Source organism: Oratosquilla oratoria, chromosome 3 (assembly GCF_046742065.1).
Source record: "Oratosquilla oratoria isolate Oo_2021 chromosome 3, ASM4674206v1, whole genome shotgun sequence".
Classification (NCBI taxonomy): Eukaryota; Metazoa; Arthropoda; class Malacostraca; order Stomatopoda; family Squillidae; genus Oratosquilla; species Oratosquilla oratoria.
The window spans coordinates 89,488,122-89,504,733 of record NC_134779.1 but is presented as its reverse complement, the minus strand read 5'-3'; the positions used below and the strand labels follow the sequence as shown (position 1 = coordinate 89,504,733).

General features: G+C 39.9%; 1 protein-coding gene across 5 annotated transcripts in view; it reads right to left on the bottom strand.

The window, feature by feature from the left end:
* Ube4B (Ubiquitination factor E4B) overlaps positions 1-16,612 on the bottom strand; it is a 679,226-nt gene that overhangs the window by 79,847 nt on the left and 582,767 nt on the right. For all 5 annotated transcript variants that reach the window (XM_076183024.1, XM_076183023.1, XM_076183022.1 and 2 more), the window contains one exon: positions 3,045-3,172. In XM_076183024.1, the coding sequence (XP_076039139.1) occupies positions 3,045-3,172 (128 nt within the window). The remainder of the gene's footprint in view (positions 1-3,044; positions 3,173-16,612) is intronic.

The following is a 16,612-nucleotide window of genomic DNA, read 5'->3' as shown; positions in this document are numbered from 1 at the left end:
CGTTGTAAATATTAAATCTAGTTTTGATGGCTCTTCATTGTTTCTGTATCTTGTGTTTTCACTGACCCATTGGGTCATTGTGTACTCCATGGTCATGTCTAGCAGTACATTGCCCCACACGTCATCTCCTCGTACTGTCATGTTGTCCCAACAAATTTCTTTGCAATTGAAGTCTCCCATAATTACTAGATTACCATTACCCATTAGTATCTCATTTAGTGATTTTCTTGTATCTTCTAGCATTTTTGTGTGTTCGTTTTCTTTCCAAGCATTCGTTCTTGGGGGCACATAGGTCACCACAAACTTTCTACTTTTCATATTCTTGCCTTCGACTTTTATCATGATCAGTTCAACATTACCTTTTCCCTTTGCAATTTTTGTCACGTTTAGGTCTTTCTTGGCCAAGAACATGATTCCCCCTCCCTGCTTTTTGTCCCTGTTTCTTATCCAGTAATTGTATAGCCCTTGTCCAATATCAATAGATGGTATTTCTCCTCTTAGTTTAGTCTCTACAATTCCCATTATGTCTGGTTTTTCTTCTAACAGATAATCATTGAGTTCGTTCAGACCTGAAATTAGTCCGTCAATGTTAGTATAGGCCACTTTTAATTTTCTTCCTTCTCCATTATCTTTTCTGTCCTTGGTTTTTTCATTTTGATGTGCCACTGTTTCAATCTCATGTCGATTACTCTCCAATGGAATTCTTTGCATTCTGTCTCCGTTCTCAACAAGTTTTTTTCCTTTGCTTCTTTTCTTAGTGACTTTTCTTTTTCTAATTCCTCAGTACTCATTTGCCAAATTGCCTACTTTTTCAAAGATGTCTTCTACTACCATCTGTGACCTTAATTTTATCTTTAGAGGTCGATTTCTATCTTTAGAGTAGCGACCGATTCTGTGTGTCTCTTCTAAGTCTATGCTTGAATCTCTTTCCCCCCCCTGAATTTCCTTTAGAATTTCTACTGCTGTCTCTCTTTCTTCTTTTTCTCTCATGTACCTCGCCAATCCCTGTTTTTCTTTTAGTCCATGGATGATGTGATGCATGAGGTGGAATGGGTGGGGGGATGGGGGGTGAGGTAGTATGTGTCAGCAAAATCTGACGCAGCCCTAAGGGATTTCCCGTCTTCTCCTTTTGAGCATGGGGGGACGGAGAGAGGAAGTCACTGATTTAATGAAGCAGCCTTGCTGTGGATGTGCTGTGACCTGCGACATTGCTTCTGACCCAGGGCAGTGGACAAGGTGCAGGGATGACCCGTGATCCAGGAGGTGCTAAGATGAGAGAGACGGTGGAGGGGAGTGGAGTGTATTTAGGGATGGAATGGATGGGAATGATTTTATGCCTTTTTCTTTTTGGCTACCTCCCTTGAAAGGGGGAAAAGCCTTGGTATATGTACAGGTACTCCTCGTTTAACGACCTACTCGGTTAACGACAACTCGGAGTAACGACGGGCTTTATGACGTCGTTTAACGTAAATCTCCCGAAGTTACGATGTCGTGTACGATAATTAAGTTGGCTGAGGCAAATTTGTATGTTGTTATAAATGAACTTGTATGGTGGATATTAGCTGTGAGGTAAAGTGTTCTGAAGCTTAGGTCTACATTACCATCCTGCAAGCTGCAAAAACTACTTGGGCTACAGTGTATACCGGTAGTGGTAAATTTTTAGTTTCGACCATGGGCGCAATATAACAATAGAAAATTAATTATTAATTTTGTAAATTATAATGTATCAAGGTAATATGCAATTTTGAGCAGAAAAAAAAAATGCTAAAACAGATTTCGTAAGTAACGAAGTCATGTCGGAGGAATGGTACACCATGTTTGTTATGATAGATGCCGATGTCGAAGAAATGTAAGGATGATAAATTAATTTGTCTATCCTAAACTAAACTAACCTAACCTGTGTTTAATAAATCATTACCTGCAAATTAAATGTCATCTGGCTCGTCCTCGTTGTCGTCGTCGTGAGAGACGTTGGCAGACGACAAGATGGCGTCCCGAGCCTATGCTACCGACTTCGTTCATTAGCATATTTTCTTGTAGCATGGTATTTTTTACTTTCATTTCCGCCCACAAAATTGCATATTAAGTTGATACATTTTAATTTACAAAATTAATAATTAATTTTCTATTGCTATATTGCGCCCATGGTCGAAACTAAAAAAATACCCCGGTATTCAATATGGAATGTCAGCATACGCAGATTTGGTCATATACGGTAATTTTAGGAACCTAACCACCATAAATAAACAGTAAATAAAGCTTTAATGTACTGTATAAAAGAGGGAAAATACACGAAAATAAAGATACATGTACTGCTGGACATTGTACATACAGTACATGTACGTATATGTATACACTTTCGCTTAACGACCAATTCGGTTAACGACAGCGCGCTGGTCCCAATTGTTGTCGTTAAACGAGGAGTACCTGTATGTACGAAGAATTAACGTTAAACTGCTGATTTTCCCATTTTTTCTACGGATTTTGCTGGATAGTGTACAGATTATTGATTTAGCAGTGATTTTTTTTACAGATATTTATACGGATTTTGTGGGATAGTGTATGGATTATTGATTTAGCAGTGATTTATTACAGATATTTATACGGATTTTGCGGATTTATATAGATTATAAATTTAACGGTGATTTTTTATGGAATTTCCGGGATTACAGAATATCCAAGCCCGGATAATTGGGACTCAACCTGTAGGGTTATAAGACTACAGTGACACCATTTGAAAGGGTACTTGAACCATTCTGTAGACTATCAACTTCTCGTCCTAATGAAGAGAACACCCAACTGGATTTGTTTTCCCTTATGTAGCATCAATGGCTACAGGAGAGAAGGGGAGGGGGAAAGGGATGGGAGAAAGGAAGATAGGGAAAGAGAGTAAGTGTATGTAAAACAGTGGGCTAAAAATGGAACAAGAGATGAAAATGACTACTAAAGAATGTTTGAATGAATCAGTAAATTCTTTTCTATATTTGTAATACTAGAAAACTGTAACAACTAGTATAAGCAATCTAATAAATTAATATACCAACCTCATCATTTGCAATTGCAATTGCAAACTTATCAGAGTCCAGATGAAGGTAAATATCTAATATTTGTCCAAGCATTTTTTTGGGCTCCCATCCATACTTGTCACCTTGTTTCACTTTAAGTGTACCACCTGCAACAAAATGCCAAAATAAATATGAAATTTACAACTATTAACCCCTAGAATACTATGATGCCTACATAGGCATCGTGAGACACAAGTAGGTATGTGAGGATGCTGGCGTCGGCATCCTTATTACATTATTTTGTAGTTGTACCTGAGTGACCCCCATATTTTGTGAACAGGCTTGATCACATTTTCTGTGGTTATATTTATTCAGGGTGAAAGAGGAAGATTATAACAGTGGTAACTTTATATTAACATGTATATTGTGATGCATCATTGTATATCAGGCAACCTAATCTGCACATGAATATTTGACTTGTATTGAAGAGGTTAAGAGAAAAACTAATTTTCTGTGATTCAAAATTTAATATACTTTTTTCTTTATGGAATGTCAAGTCTTCCCCTCCTTTTGTATGCTTCCAAGTGCCATCAAATTACTGAACTATTACAGGAAAAAAAAAAAAAAAAAAAAAAAAAAAAAAAACAGAGCCATTTTTAATTTTTTTTAATTTCACCAGAGCCATTTTTTTAATTACCAGAGCCATTTTTGATACTTCCAGTGCCATGCTTTACTGGTTTTCGTTTTCCTTAGCCCTTGCCCGTAGAGTTTGAATTAGGCTTTACTGGTCCAGAAGCAGTTCCTGCTGTCAAAACACTCTCCCTCGATTCTGAAAAGATTGAATCTGAGGGCAAACCATCTTCACTAGAAATCGCTCCATGATGTATGATCATCGAAAGTTTGGCATGGACATGACGTACGAACATAGGCCTAGCTACCGTAAACCTAAGCTAGCTAACGAATAATTTTTTATTTTTGTATTTTTTATTCTCCCTCCAAAGATCCAATTTATGAACTAAATATATAATTATCAAATGTTCACATTTATACTTAAATCTATTTACTTTCAATTACTTACCAAACATTTTATTCTATTTCGTTATCATAAATATGTGAATAATGAGGTTATAAATGGGATTTCCATGTTTCCTTCCTAGGCCTCGAGTGAGTTTGCATATGTACAGTGTACGTATGCATGCAGTGATGTGGTATTGGGTATGGTGCATTGTACATGTAGTCAGCGCGTTGATTGGGCAGCTAGCTGCATGCAACCAATGAACTTCCCTGCATACAGGTACCATGCAATTCACAATTAGTGACATTATGTAGCACGATAGTCATGTAGAGTCTATTTAACATGTACTAGTATATGTGAGCATGCAGCTGATACGAAGCTAGGCTAAGTAAGCCATTGAACTCTAGCAGCTATACCACGTACATATACGTATGTACATCAACAAATTAAAGTTGATTGATGCGTTGCATTTATGATATCGATTGTAATGCAATGATTGATCACGGGTAAGTTGTGTTTGCTCTGATCCTTTCATCAATGGTGATGGGATTCAGGGATTGCCAAATAATGGATAATGCATGAAAAATGTTTAATCTTGCCACGGGGAGCAATTCATTTTGTGGGGGATCGCTCCCACTATTGGATTTGCGTAAGCAACATTGGAACTTTCCCGAGTGAAATCGCACGTCGCTCCCGTGTATTTTTTTCGCTGAACTATTATGACAGGAAACCTTCTTTTGGTAGTGTTCATACTGGACAGCATACTAATTTGGATATACTAGTATCAATTAATCAGTCAATCCACTGCCCCTTTTCTCCCTTGCAATCAGTAATAGCAACTAAGCAGGCCAACTAAGCAGGCCAAGGAACACCTCGACAAGTGTTTGTGTGCCTCTCATGTCGAGGTGTTCCTTGACTTTGAGGACTTTTATTTACACCATGAAACAAAAGTCCTCAAAGTCAAGGAACACCTCGACATGAGAGGCACACAAACACTTGCTGCAGCCACCACAAACACATCACACCCGTTACACTACATAGCAGAACACCCACACACACCAAGAAACATTAAAACTACACCCAAAGACCTTTATTACACAAAGATACTCTCTTCTCTTCCTCCACAACCACCAAATACCAGCCTCCGGAAACATATTCATAATCATATCACTCACCGCTCCATTAACACACTGAAAGACAACACACTGCTGCATGCCAGACCCCCTGATATCCACCCTTCTGAATCCTCTCTCCCACGTAAGGACAGAGTCCACTTGGCCAGACTGCGATGCGGTCACCACCCAGCACTTCTAAGCTACCAGAGGAGGCTGGACGACCGTGTTGTGAACAGCTGCCCAGGATGTAACACTTCACCCCATACCATACAACACATAATGGAAGACTGCATTATACACAATCATGCACGCAAACAACACAACATACACTCTATAAAGGATTTGTGGGAAAACCCAGTCTCGGCTGTGGCCTTCCTTGGGGAGACGGGACTGCTCGGACAGACAGTCTAGGGAACGACAACAACAACAACAACTAAGCAGGCCTATAGGTCACTCAGGGATTGTTAGTGTAGGACCATGTTATAAAAGGTTTCCAATATCTTCTGTGAAGCTCATTGGCCGAATGGGTAAGGGTGTCATTACTTACAGCAAATAGTGCACAAACTGTCCTCCTTATGACTAAAGTATGAAAGTCTCACCTTAAAACTGACATGCCCAAAGGTTTTATTTTTGACTTGGAGGCAATCTGTATCTGACCTCTGGTGACCCTGTGAGGTCAATGACATCAACATAGCTTTTTTCTGTCATTACATCGGTCTTTATTATATAGTGACACATATTTTTATTCATATGTTACTTTTGTCAAAATGAGATGCATAGCTCCACTATCAAGTATTCATGTTTATTTTCAGTTGTAAAGGTAATTTTAAAACTTCCTCACTCCTTAAACATGTTTAAATTTGGTATTGCTCCATGAAAATATAAAAATAGTGGGTAAAATAAACTAAGAATGTTGTATACCAGCTATTGCCTGGTATTCTGGTCTGCATGCTGCACGTTAAAATTGTAGTGGTGGTGGAAACCTGTACAACACTCGAAGACATTTGGTTGCCCTCTGTTCTTACCTTTCTTCTCGGTTCTTTGTCACCATGTCAAAAAAACGCCATGTACTTGTTGATCCTAACCAGCCTTCTACACTGAAACATCCCCAGCCAAGCTGCACCACTAACTGGGAACTCTGCTCTTTGCCAAGTAGAGACAGAACAAGCTTTGCAATGCTTTGCAAGGTCAAGCAAACCACCAGTAGGTAGCTGTTATCTGTTGTGTCACTGGCAAATGAAACATCCTTGAGTTTGATGAACTTTAGCAAAAATCATCTGAGCTGGACCTGGACTGGTTGGATGATAGGAATGGCATAGAAACCAGACTGATGACCAACAGGGCCCAGTGCACACACGCACACTAGGTAAATACACACACACACACACCTTCACACCGTAAACACCTCCGTCGTTGTCACAGGAACAAGAAAAATAGGATTTACAAAGAAAAAGGAAACCTAGTTTGTATTGTAGGGGTGGGGAGTGATCGTGAGTGTCCGAAATGATATCTCTGCAGTGCTAGTCAATTGTATTAACACGGAATTAGCAAAAACGAAAGAAAACAACGACTCGAAAGCCAACCACGAACCAGAGCCATCTGGCATCAGTCTATCGAACTGCGATGTAAACAAATATTCCTGAACGTGCATCAACAACGGCAAAGAAGATTTTCCAGGATTTAGTAAGTATGAAAGCAGGAACTTAAGTCGATTATTAGAGATAGAGAGGGATATGAGCAAAAATAGGATACAGTGGGAGAATGAAATTATGGACTTAAGAAAAGTTATCATTGGACTAATGGACTGTTTAGCACAAGCGAATCACGAAATTTCTGACCTATGAAAAACCAACTTGGATCTTACAAACGTGATTAAAGAAATGAAAAGGTATATAAATGAGCTGAAGAGTGATAACAAAAAGAAGAGAATTAATGATAATAACAATAGCGAAAAACTTCTAGATGGAAAAATATTAGAAGTGGAGTTCCTCAGGGTTCCGTTCTTGGGCCACTTCTATTCATAGTATATATATAAATGACATAGACCATGGACTAAAATCTACCGTTTCCAAATTTGCTGATGATACAAAACTGTGCGGAATGGCAAATGATTATTTAAACCAATTAGATATTCAAGAAGATTTAGATAAATTACAGCAATGGTCTGAAAAGTGGCTTATGAAATTTAACCTCTTCACTCTGGGGCACATCGCACATCTGGCAGCATTAGCTGCCCGATGTGCGATGTTGCGTCATAATAATCTCATTATAAAAAATAAAGTCAGTGCTCAATCGTTCGTTCTCTTTTACCCGTGTATTTTGATAACCATAGAAAATTGATGAGGCCAGTTTAGAGAGAATGGAGATTACGTAGGTACGACTACAATAGATATAATCAAGATGGCGACGTCAGCATCATCGAGTACCCACTTGCTCCTCATGCCGCCTACGTAGGTGTCCCCGTATGGAAGTGGTTAACACAAGTACATGCAAGGTTATGCACATAGGTAAAAATAACAGTAAGTACGATTACAAGTTATTTGGAAATTCGTTAACAAAAGTGGATAGTGAAAAAGATCTCGACGTAATTATCAGTAACGATCTCAAATCATCCAAGCAGTGTATTTCAGCCTCTGAGAAAGCAAATACGATTCTAGGACTGATTGCACGATCTTTTGATTTCAAAAGTCCATCACTCATTAACAAGCTATATAAATCATTAGTTTATCCACATTTGGAATATGCTGTTTCCGTATGGTCACTGAATCTCATTAAAGACATTGACAGACTGGAAAAAGTACAATGGCGAGTCACAAAACTGATTCCAAATATCAAAAATAAATCATACGTAAATCGACTAAAACATATGAATCCGTTTTCCCTAAAAAAGCGTAGACTCAGAGGTGACTTGAGGTCTTTAAAATTCTAAAGGGAATTGACAACATCAAATTATAATGAAAAGTAGAAAGTTTGTGGTGACCTATGTGCCCCCAAAAATGAATGCTTGGAAAGAGAATGAACACACAAAAATGCTAGAAGATACAAGGAAATCACTAAATGAGATAATAATGGGCAGGGGTAATCTGGTAATTATGGGGGACTCCAATTGCAAAGAAATTTGTTGGGATAACATGACAGTGCAAGGAGGAGACGACTTGTGGGGTAATGTACTGCTGGACATGACCATGGAATACACAATGACCCAATGGGTCAGCGAAAACACCAGATACAGAAGCAATGAAGAGCCGTCAAAACTAGATTTATTATTTACAACAGAACCTGAAATTGTGGACAAAACCCATTACAGGGGGTCACCGCAATTCGACAGGGATGGGGCGGTCTATCATCGGTCGAACCTGGGTTTTGTCGAATCATGATGCAGTTTTTCCCATAGGAATACATTGTAATTAGGGGGGATAGGGACCGATCTCCAGCCCAGATCCCCCCCAAAATATCACTATGACCTCTGAAAAACACTAACTTAGACTAAATCAGTAATATTAAAGGCTTCACTTATATCTAATTTTGTTTATTAAACACATTAAGCTGCTGTACAATACATTTTTGGTGGTGGATGTTGTGGCCTGCAAGTCCTCCCACAGTGACAAGGCACACTCCTGCAAGAGCCCCATGCTGATCGGGATCTTGAGTTGTGTCCTGTCCTCTATCCACTTGATCAACATATCTTCCATCGTGTCAAGACAGGAGTCCCTTGAGCCACGGAGAACAAGGGAAGTCGTGGAAGATGTTGATGCAGCGGCCTGGCGGTACTTGTCCCTGTTCTTCCAAAGCATTGAGACTGTTGATCTCGGGACACCCATTTCCGCTGCAACGGCAGAATGGGCCATACCTGCCTCACACTTTCTTATAAGCTCAAGCTCATCTTCGAAAGGCAGGAAAGTGTGTTTCTTAGGGGTGGGGCTGGAGGTGGATTTGCACGGCATGGTGGAGGTGGAACAGAGGAGCGTGGCTTGCCTCAACAATGGCTGGGGTGAGAGTGAGACAGAATGGCGCATCGGGAGTGGCGGCAAATTCGACCGGGTGGCTGGTGCGTGAGATTTGAATGTCGAATTGTCGAGTCTGGCTGTCGAACCGTGACGCCTGGGTATAAATTAGCTACTGTCGAATTTGCGATACAGACGCTCCTCAACTTACGTTTTAGTTACGTTCCGAACGGCCAAACATAAGTTGAAAATGAACGTAAGTTGTTACTGTACTATACATCGGTAAATTCTATTACCGTATCTTATAAAACACCCCTAAATCATTAATTAAACACATAACATTGTAAAAAAATAACATTAATTTCAAATAGATTAAGTTCAAGCAACATAAATTGAGATGGTGGAGGAGGGGGAGGAGGAGGCAAGGCATTTTCAGTTTGTTGTCTGCGCAATGTAAACAATGGACGCAGCATCGTGCGCAAGTATCGTTTGAACTACGGAGAGCGCGGTAAACTAAAAAATTCACTCCAAAATTTTTTTTTTACAATTTTTTTTTACCGTCAGTTCAAACGTAAAATCGAAAAAACGTAAAACAAACGAATGTAAGTAGAGGAGCGTCTGTAATTCGAATTGTGAACGGTCGAATTGCGGTGATCCCCTGTACAAGACACCAATTGGAAAGTGTGACCATATACTCATCGAAACTGTACTAAAGGAAGAAATAGACATGGAGAGAAATGAAAAGCATAGGAAAGGAAGATTGATGTACAACAAAACGGGTTTTGCAAAACTAAAGATATTCTTCCGGAATGCAAACTGGGAAAAATTCTACATGGAAGAGACAAAAGTGGATGAGAAATGGAATATCTTGATGGAAAATTACAATGAAGGGGTAACCAGACATGTACCAAGACAAAAGCGAGAGAGTACATTAAATATTGGTTCAACAAAAGATGCAGTGAGGCAAAAGACAGAAGGGACAAAGCTTGGAAAAGATGGAGAAAAGATAAAAAAAAAACTAGTAAATGGCAAATTTATATAAACTATAGAAATGAGTATGTTAATGTGAGAAGAGAGGAGACAAGGAACCATGAAAAGGATATTACAGATAAATGCAAAAATCAACCCAAATTATTCTATTGATATGTGAATGGTAATCTTAACCCCTTCCATACAGTGCCGCCTATGTAGGCGGCATGAGGAGCAAGTGGATATGCGAGGCTGCCATATCGGCGTCTTGATTATATTTATTGTAGTTGCCCCTGCGTAATGACATACTCTCTAAACTGTCTTCATCACATTTTCTATGGTTATCAAAATTCACAGGTGAAAGAGAGAACGATCGATATAAGCGGTGACTATATTTTATGATGCGAGTATTATTACGACACATCGTACGTCTGGCAGCTAATGCTGCCTGGGAGATTTTGGCCCGTACTGAAGAGGTTAAAAACAAACATGAAATGGTGAAACATGGCCTGGATGGAATTGCAAATTGGATTCTAAAGGAATGCAAAGAAGAACTAACGGACAAAATACACATAATAAATAGCTTACTCAAAGAAGGAAAGATACCTAAAGACTGGAAGAATGCTAACATTGTACCAATATATAAAAGAGGAAACAAGGAAGAACCCACCAGCTATAGGCCAGTATCACTAACAAGCACTATAGCCAAAATTTGTGAGAAAATCATCAAGAATAGATGGGTAAATCATCTGGAAGACAACAACATAATAAACCCAAGACAATTTGGGTTCAGACAAGGAAGATCATGCACCACAAACTTAATATGCTTCTACTCAAGACTAATAGACATAGTGCAAGAAAGAAAAGGATGGGCTGATTGTGCCTTCCTAGACTTGCAAAAATCTTTTGACAAAGTACCACACAGAAAATTACTAAAAAAAACTGGAACACATAGGAGGAATACAAGGGAACCTACTAAAATGGATGGAGGACTTCCTGACTGGTAGAAAGATGAGAGTAGTGCTCAGAGAAAAATATTCAGATTGCAAAGAGGTGATCAGTGGAGTACCGCAGGGATCTGTATTGGCACCAATAATGTTTGCTATTTATGTGAATGAAATGGACGAGGATGTGAAATGTTACATGAGCTTCTTTGCAGACGACGCCAAACTGTTAAGGAAAGTAGAAACTGATAAGGACTGTGAAGCACTGCAGGAAGACCTGAATAAGGTATGGAACTGGAGTCAGAAATGGAAAGTGGACTTTAATACTAAGAAGTGTAGCATAATGGAGTTTGGAAAAAGCAAAAACAGAATATCAGGAAAATATACAATTGGAACCAAGGAGGCAAAGAAGGTAGGATCCGAAAAAGATTTGGGTGTAATTATCACAAACGACTTGTCCTATGATAAACAGATTAACAAAATTGTCAGGGAGGCTTACAACTTGCTAAGATCAATAAAAGTGGCATTTGCATACTTGAACGAAGACATGATAAAAAAAATATTGGTTACATTGATAAGGCCTAGACTAGAGTATGCGGCGACATTGTGGTCACCCAGTACCAAAAAGAATAAAAAGGAAATAGAAAGAATCTAGAGAGCAGCAACAAAAATGACATCTGCACTTGCAAACCTATCATATGAGGAGAGATTGGCTAAACTTGAGTTACCGACCCTGTAGCAAAGAGGAGAGAGAGGTGACCTACTGACCATCTACAGAATCATGAAAGGCACAGAGATACTCGATAGAGAGGACTTACTAAACTGAGACAAGAGAAACACAAGAGGACATGGAAAGAAAATAAAAAAACATAGCTACAGAAGAGAACTGAAGAAAAACCGTTTTCCACATAGAGTAGTGGACACGGAACAAACTGGACAATGACATAGTATGTGCAAAAACCATTAATGAGTTTAAAAGCAAACTAGACACTACGAGATACAAAGGCAGGACACCATGAGCATAGCTCCCTTCCCGCAAAATACAACTAGGTAAATAAATACACACACACACCACACACAAAAAAGAGAGAGAGAGAGAGAGCTGCAGCAGTCTCATGCATCACAGGTTCACACACAGTCTGGTTACAGAGATGTTGAGACTGAAGTACCTCTATGCTTCTTCTGCAGTAAGCCAGCTGGCTCTGAAATGCTCCATGAAGCATCAACAAAACAGATAGACATGAATTTTAGAAAGGCTGCTTTAGAAATAGAAGACACTGAGTTGCTTGCCAAATTTGCACCTGGGGATATGATTGCCCTTGAGGCCAAATATCAATGCAACTGCCTTCAAGGGCTCTATAACAAAATGAGACAGGTTGCATCAACATCAAAGGATGAGCCTGAAGTAGTGAATCAGTTGTATGGCACTGCTTTTGCTTTTGCCTTCATGGAGGAAGAACACAGTAATGATTGTGCCCCAGCATTCAAACTTGTAAACTTGGGCTGCCTTTACAAAGTCCAACTGGAACAACTAGGTGCCACTATAGGGCATCAGATTCACATGACCAGACTGAAGAACAGGCTTCTCTCTATGTTTCCAGACATTCACAAGGAAGAGACACACTCATGTTTCAGGACGACATTGGTGCTCCTCTCAAGAAAGCTTGTGACCATGACAGAGATGCCATGCATTTGATGAGAGTAGTAAATGTGGTAAGGAGCGAGAGATCTGATACCAAATTCACCTTTGATAGGTCATTTCAAACCATCAGAAAGATTCTGTTCCATCATTTCTTTTGGCTCTGGTGAATATGAACCTTGATGGAACAAATATACATCAGACAAAGTTTACAGAAACAGCCACTACAACTCTAACCATCTCCCAGCTACTAATCTTCAATAGTGTCCAACATACATGGACGACAAAGTCATCAGGGATCAGTTGTGGATCAATTCTTCAGCCACAAAAACCAACCAGCACCACAAGCCTCATCTCTGAGAGGGTAGATCTGGCTTGGTACAAAAGCAGACCTCCTGAAATGCATAATAACTGATGACGCTGCCTCAACCTGTACCTCTGGTTGGTGCAGCTATGGTCTTCATGTTGAATCCTGGCACAGCAAAGACCTTCCAGGACTATATAGAGTATTTGTGCCCTATGCAAAAATCCCATCTTGAGAGAATGAGCCATTTTGATGTCTACAAACCAAGCAGTCTGAAAGGCACAGCCTGACAGAAGAGGAGAAAAGGTATCAGGAGATGGGTGGTTCCAACCACTATGATGCCAAAGCACTGGAATGACTTCCTGCATGTTGATGAGAAGAAAACAGAACTGTTCAAATTCCTCTCATAAGTCACTTGCATGCCAGTAGCTGATGGAAAAGAAGTCTATGTAACTGACAAGAAGACAGGGCTTTGATCTCCTGCCCAGTGTGACCTGACAAATGTCACGTGTTTGTGAGCTGTCCATGTCAGTGGTAAAATGTTTTGTGGTGTTTATGTACAGCAGAACCAGTGACACCATGGGGGTAAATGAAGCAAGAAAACAACTCTTCATTCATACATCTAGAACCATGGAAAACATTCCACCCACAAAGGTTGCGCTGGAGCAACATATAATGCATGCCACCTATCAGGCCAATGTGTGAAACAATGCTTTAGTGCCTGACCCTGAACTCCCAAGCCCTTCTGACTGGGGTTGGGTAAAAGAACTAGTGGGATGGCAACCAACGTGGACCACCCTTCCAGAAACTTCAAAAAGCTGCTACGAACTTTTCCACTGTGGCTGTAAGAAAGAACATACTAAGCACTGCAAGTGCATAAAGGCAGGCCTCGAATGTACTGTCCTGTGTTCATGCTCAGGAGACTGTTAAACTTGGAAAGGACACATAGCTCTACTGAAATGGTAACATTATTGTACAGAGGGTTATCAGAAGCCATGGAAGTTACAGCAACATTGCTGAGCCAAATTCAGCTCATGATATATCTACCATTTGTGAAGTACATATCCTTTGATTTGTTTTCTTTATTCATTGATGTTTTACTTTCATAAAAATTATTTACATATTTTCTGTGTAATATATGTGTAATAAGAATGGAAGTATAAACATAATTTATGTCTTTTTTTTTTTTTTTAAACAGCCTGTGATTTTATAACCTCCTGAGTCCCTGAGCTCTAACATGAAATACCTCCACATTTGAAAATATACCTCATGGTTTACTAAAAGTGGAGAAAATTTCATGCTTTAGTCATGAAGTGCAAAAGTACTTTAAATTTACAAGATTATCATACATACATAAATATACCAAGGCTTTTTCCCCCTTACAAGGGAGGTAGTCAAAAAGGAAAAGGCATACAATCATTCCCACCCATTCCATCCCTGAATACACTCCACACCCCTCCACCCTCCCTCTTATCTTAGCACCTCCTGGATGACGGGTCATCCCTACACCTTGTCCACTGCCCTGGGTCAGAAGCAGTGTCACAAGACACAGTACATCCACAGCAAAGCCGCTTCCTTAAATCGGCGACCCCCCCTCTCCGTCCCCCCATGCATAAAAGGAGAAGGGGAGAAATCCCTTCGGGCTGCGTCAAATTTTGCTCACACATACTACCTCACCCCCCATCCCCCTGCCTATTCCACCTCATGCATCACAACATCGTCCATATACAACCATTCTCCTTTCACCCCTGTCTTCTGTCCTCTCCCGTCTGGGGTATTGGCTGCTTGTTATTTTGGCAAAGTAGCATGCAGTTGATACTTTAGGGTCTATATGGGGCGCCCCTACGGACCAGAGCCACACATCATTTTGTCTATGATAGAGGAAAACTCTTCATAGAGAAATGATGACACTTTTATACTATGACTGTCCCTCCGTTATGCTCTCCCCCAACCCCTTGCTGCTGTCCTGTACCATTTCTCTGAGTATTCATTTTCTGCTGTGGGGGAAAAGAATACTGCCACCAAGTATTTCCACTTGGATCGTAAGAGGCGAGAAGAAAGGGACGGGGAGTGGGACTAGGCATCCTTCTCCTTGTAGCCCCCCAGGGGGATATTCCTAAACGAAAAAGTAAAGGCAATACAAGATTATCAGCCCCACTAAAAGATCAGATGAAGGTTCAAACCCTGCCACCAGCAAAGTTGAACCAAGGGCACAGTTCATTAAATTCCATGCTACAAAGTCTTATGTAAGAGGTACTGTCCTAGCTTCCTGCAAAGGGGAGTTTGCGACATTAAATCATATCATCATGATCAGTATTTTCTGTGTGGTAGTTGCATCTGGGGCAGTTTAATTCTGTGGCCAGGCGTTTCTGTGTTGGTACTGTCTTTGTGTTGGATGATGACCTGAATACAAGTGTGACAAAGTGGTTCTTGGAGCAATGATTAAAAATTAGAACTATCCAGTTGTCTGTGTAGATGAACTGTTTAGCACATAATGCACAAGTGCAGGGTCAGGAACTTCCCTGATAGGCATTGTGGAAGCATTGTCACTAGTTCCTCAACTGTCATGAAGTGAAATGCCCAGTCCTCCCTGCCCCCAACAGCCATAATGAATTTTTTTTTCCTCATAGCTTTGATCTACCATTTAGTTTGTTTCTAATATAGTGATATGTAGAATTTGTTGTGTTCCTAAATTATGGCTCTGGAGAGTTCTGTCTGCTTGGATAGCTGTGGTTATGGGTTGTTGTTCTGCTGTTGAATGTTCTACCAGGAGCTATGACTACAACTTTGTTTACAATGATATTTCTGCAAAGTATGTTGACTTATTACTTATCTAAATGCATAGTGGCTGGAGAATTAGTAAGTAGCACTGTAACTTATGCAGCTACTTTAGTTCTTACTTTTTTGAGAGGGATTTTTCTGTGGGGTCTGATTACTGGAGAATCTGTTGAACAGGGAAGGGAGAGGGCATGATATAGGTGTGAGTGCAGAATGGTTTTGAATGTACAAATTAATGCATCCCAAAGTGATTTCTCTTCACTTCTCTATTTTCACACAAGGGGACGAGGAGGGGGCATGCTGTGTAACTGAAATGTACTGTGTCTTGCTGCTTGTTTCTGACCCAGGCAGCGGGCAGAGGACATGGATCCCTTCATCCACAAGAAGTTAAAGTAAAAGGGGAAAACAAATGGGTGATGGAAAGTAATGGGATGGGTGAGGGTGGGTGCATCCCTTGGATGTATCTTCCTAATATGGGGAAGAAGCCTCGAATTATAAAATTTCTGTCATCATTTCATTCCTGTCCATTGTTACTAACCAATCACTATTTCCTTAATCTTCTGGAGTCAGTTTTTATCTACATTCTAGTTTGATGCTTTACTTTTACCAATACACCTCTTCCACCTTATAAGGGAGGTAGCCTAGGACCCCAAATTTCTCTTCCAACCCCAATACTTTCACAAGTTTGTTTCCCATGATTTATTAAGAGCTGGATCATGCATATGCTCTCTCCAATAGCCAACAGAAGTGTATTTTGCTGTTTATGATAATATTCTGGGTGTGGTGTGGAAATTACTTAAAACTGTTACCTTCTGTAATCAGCCAGTATATTTTTCATGTCAGGCTACATAGTAGGAGCATAGATTCTTTTGCTTATTCATAAAAGAAAATAATTTGAT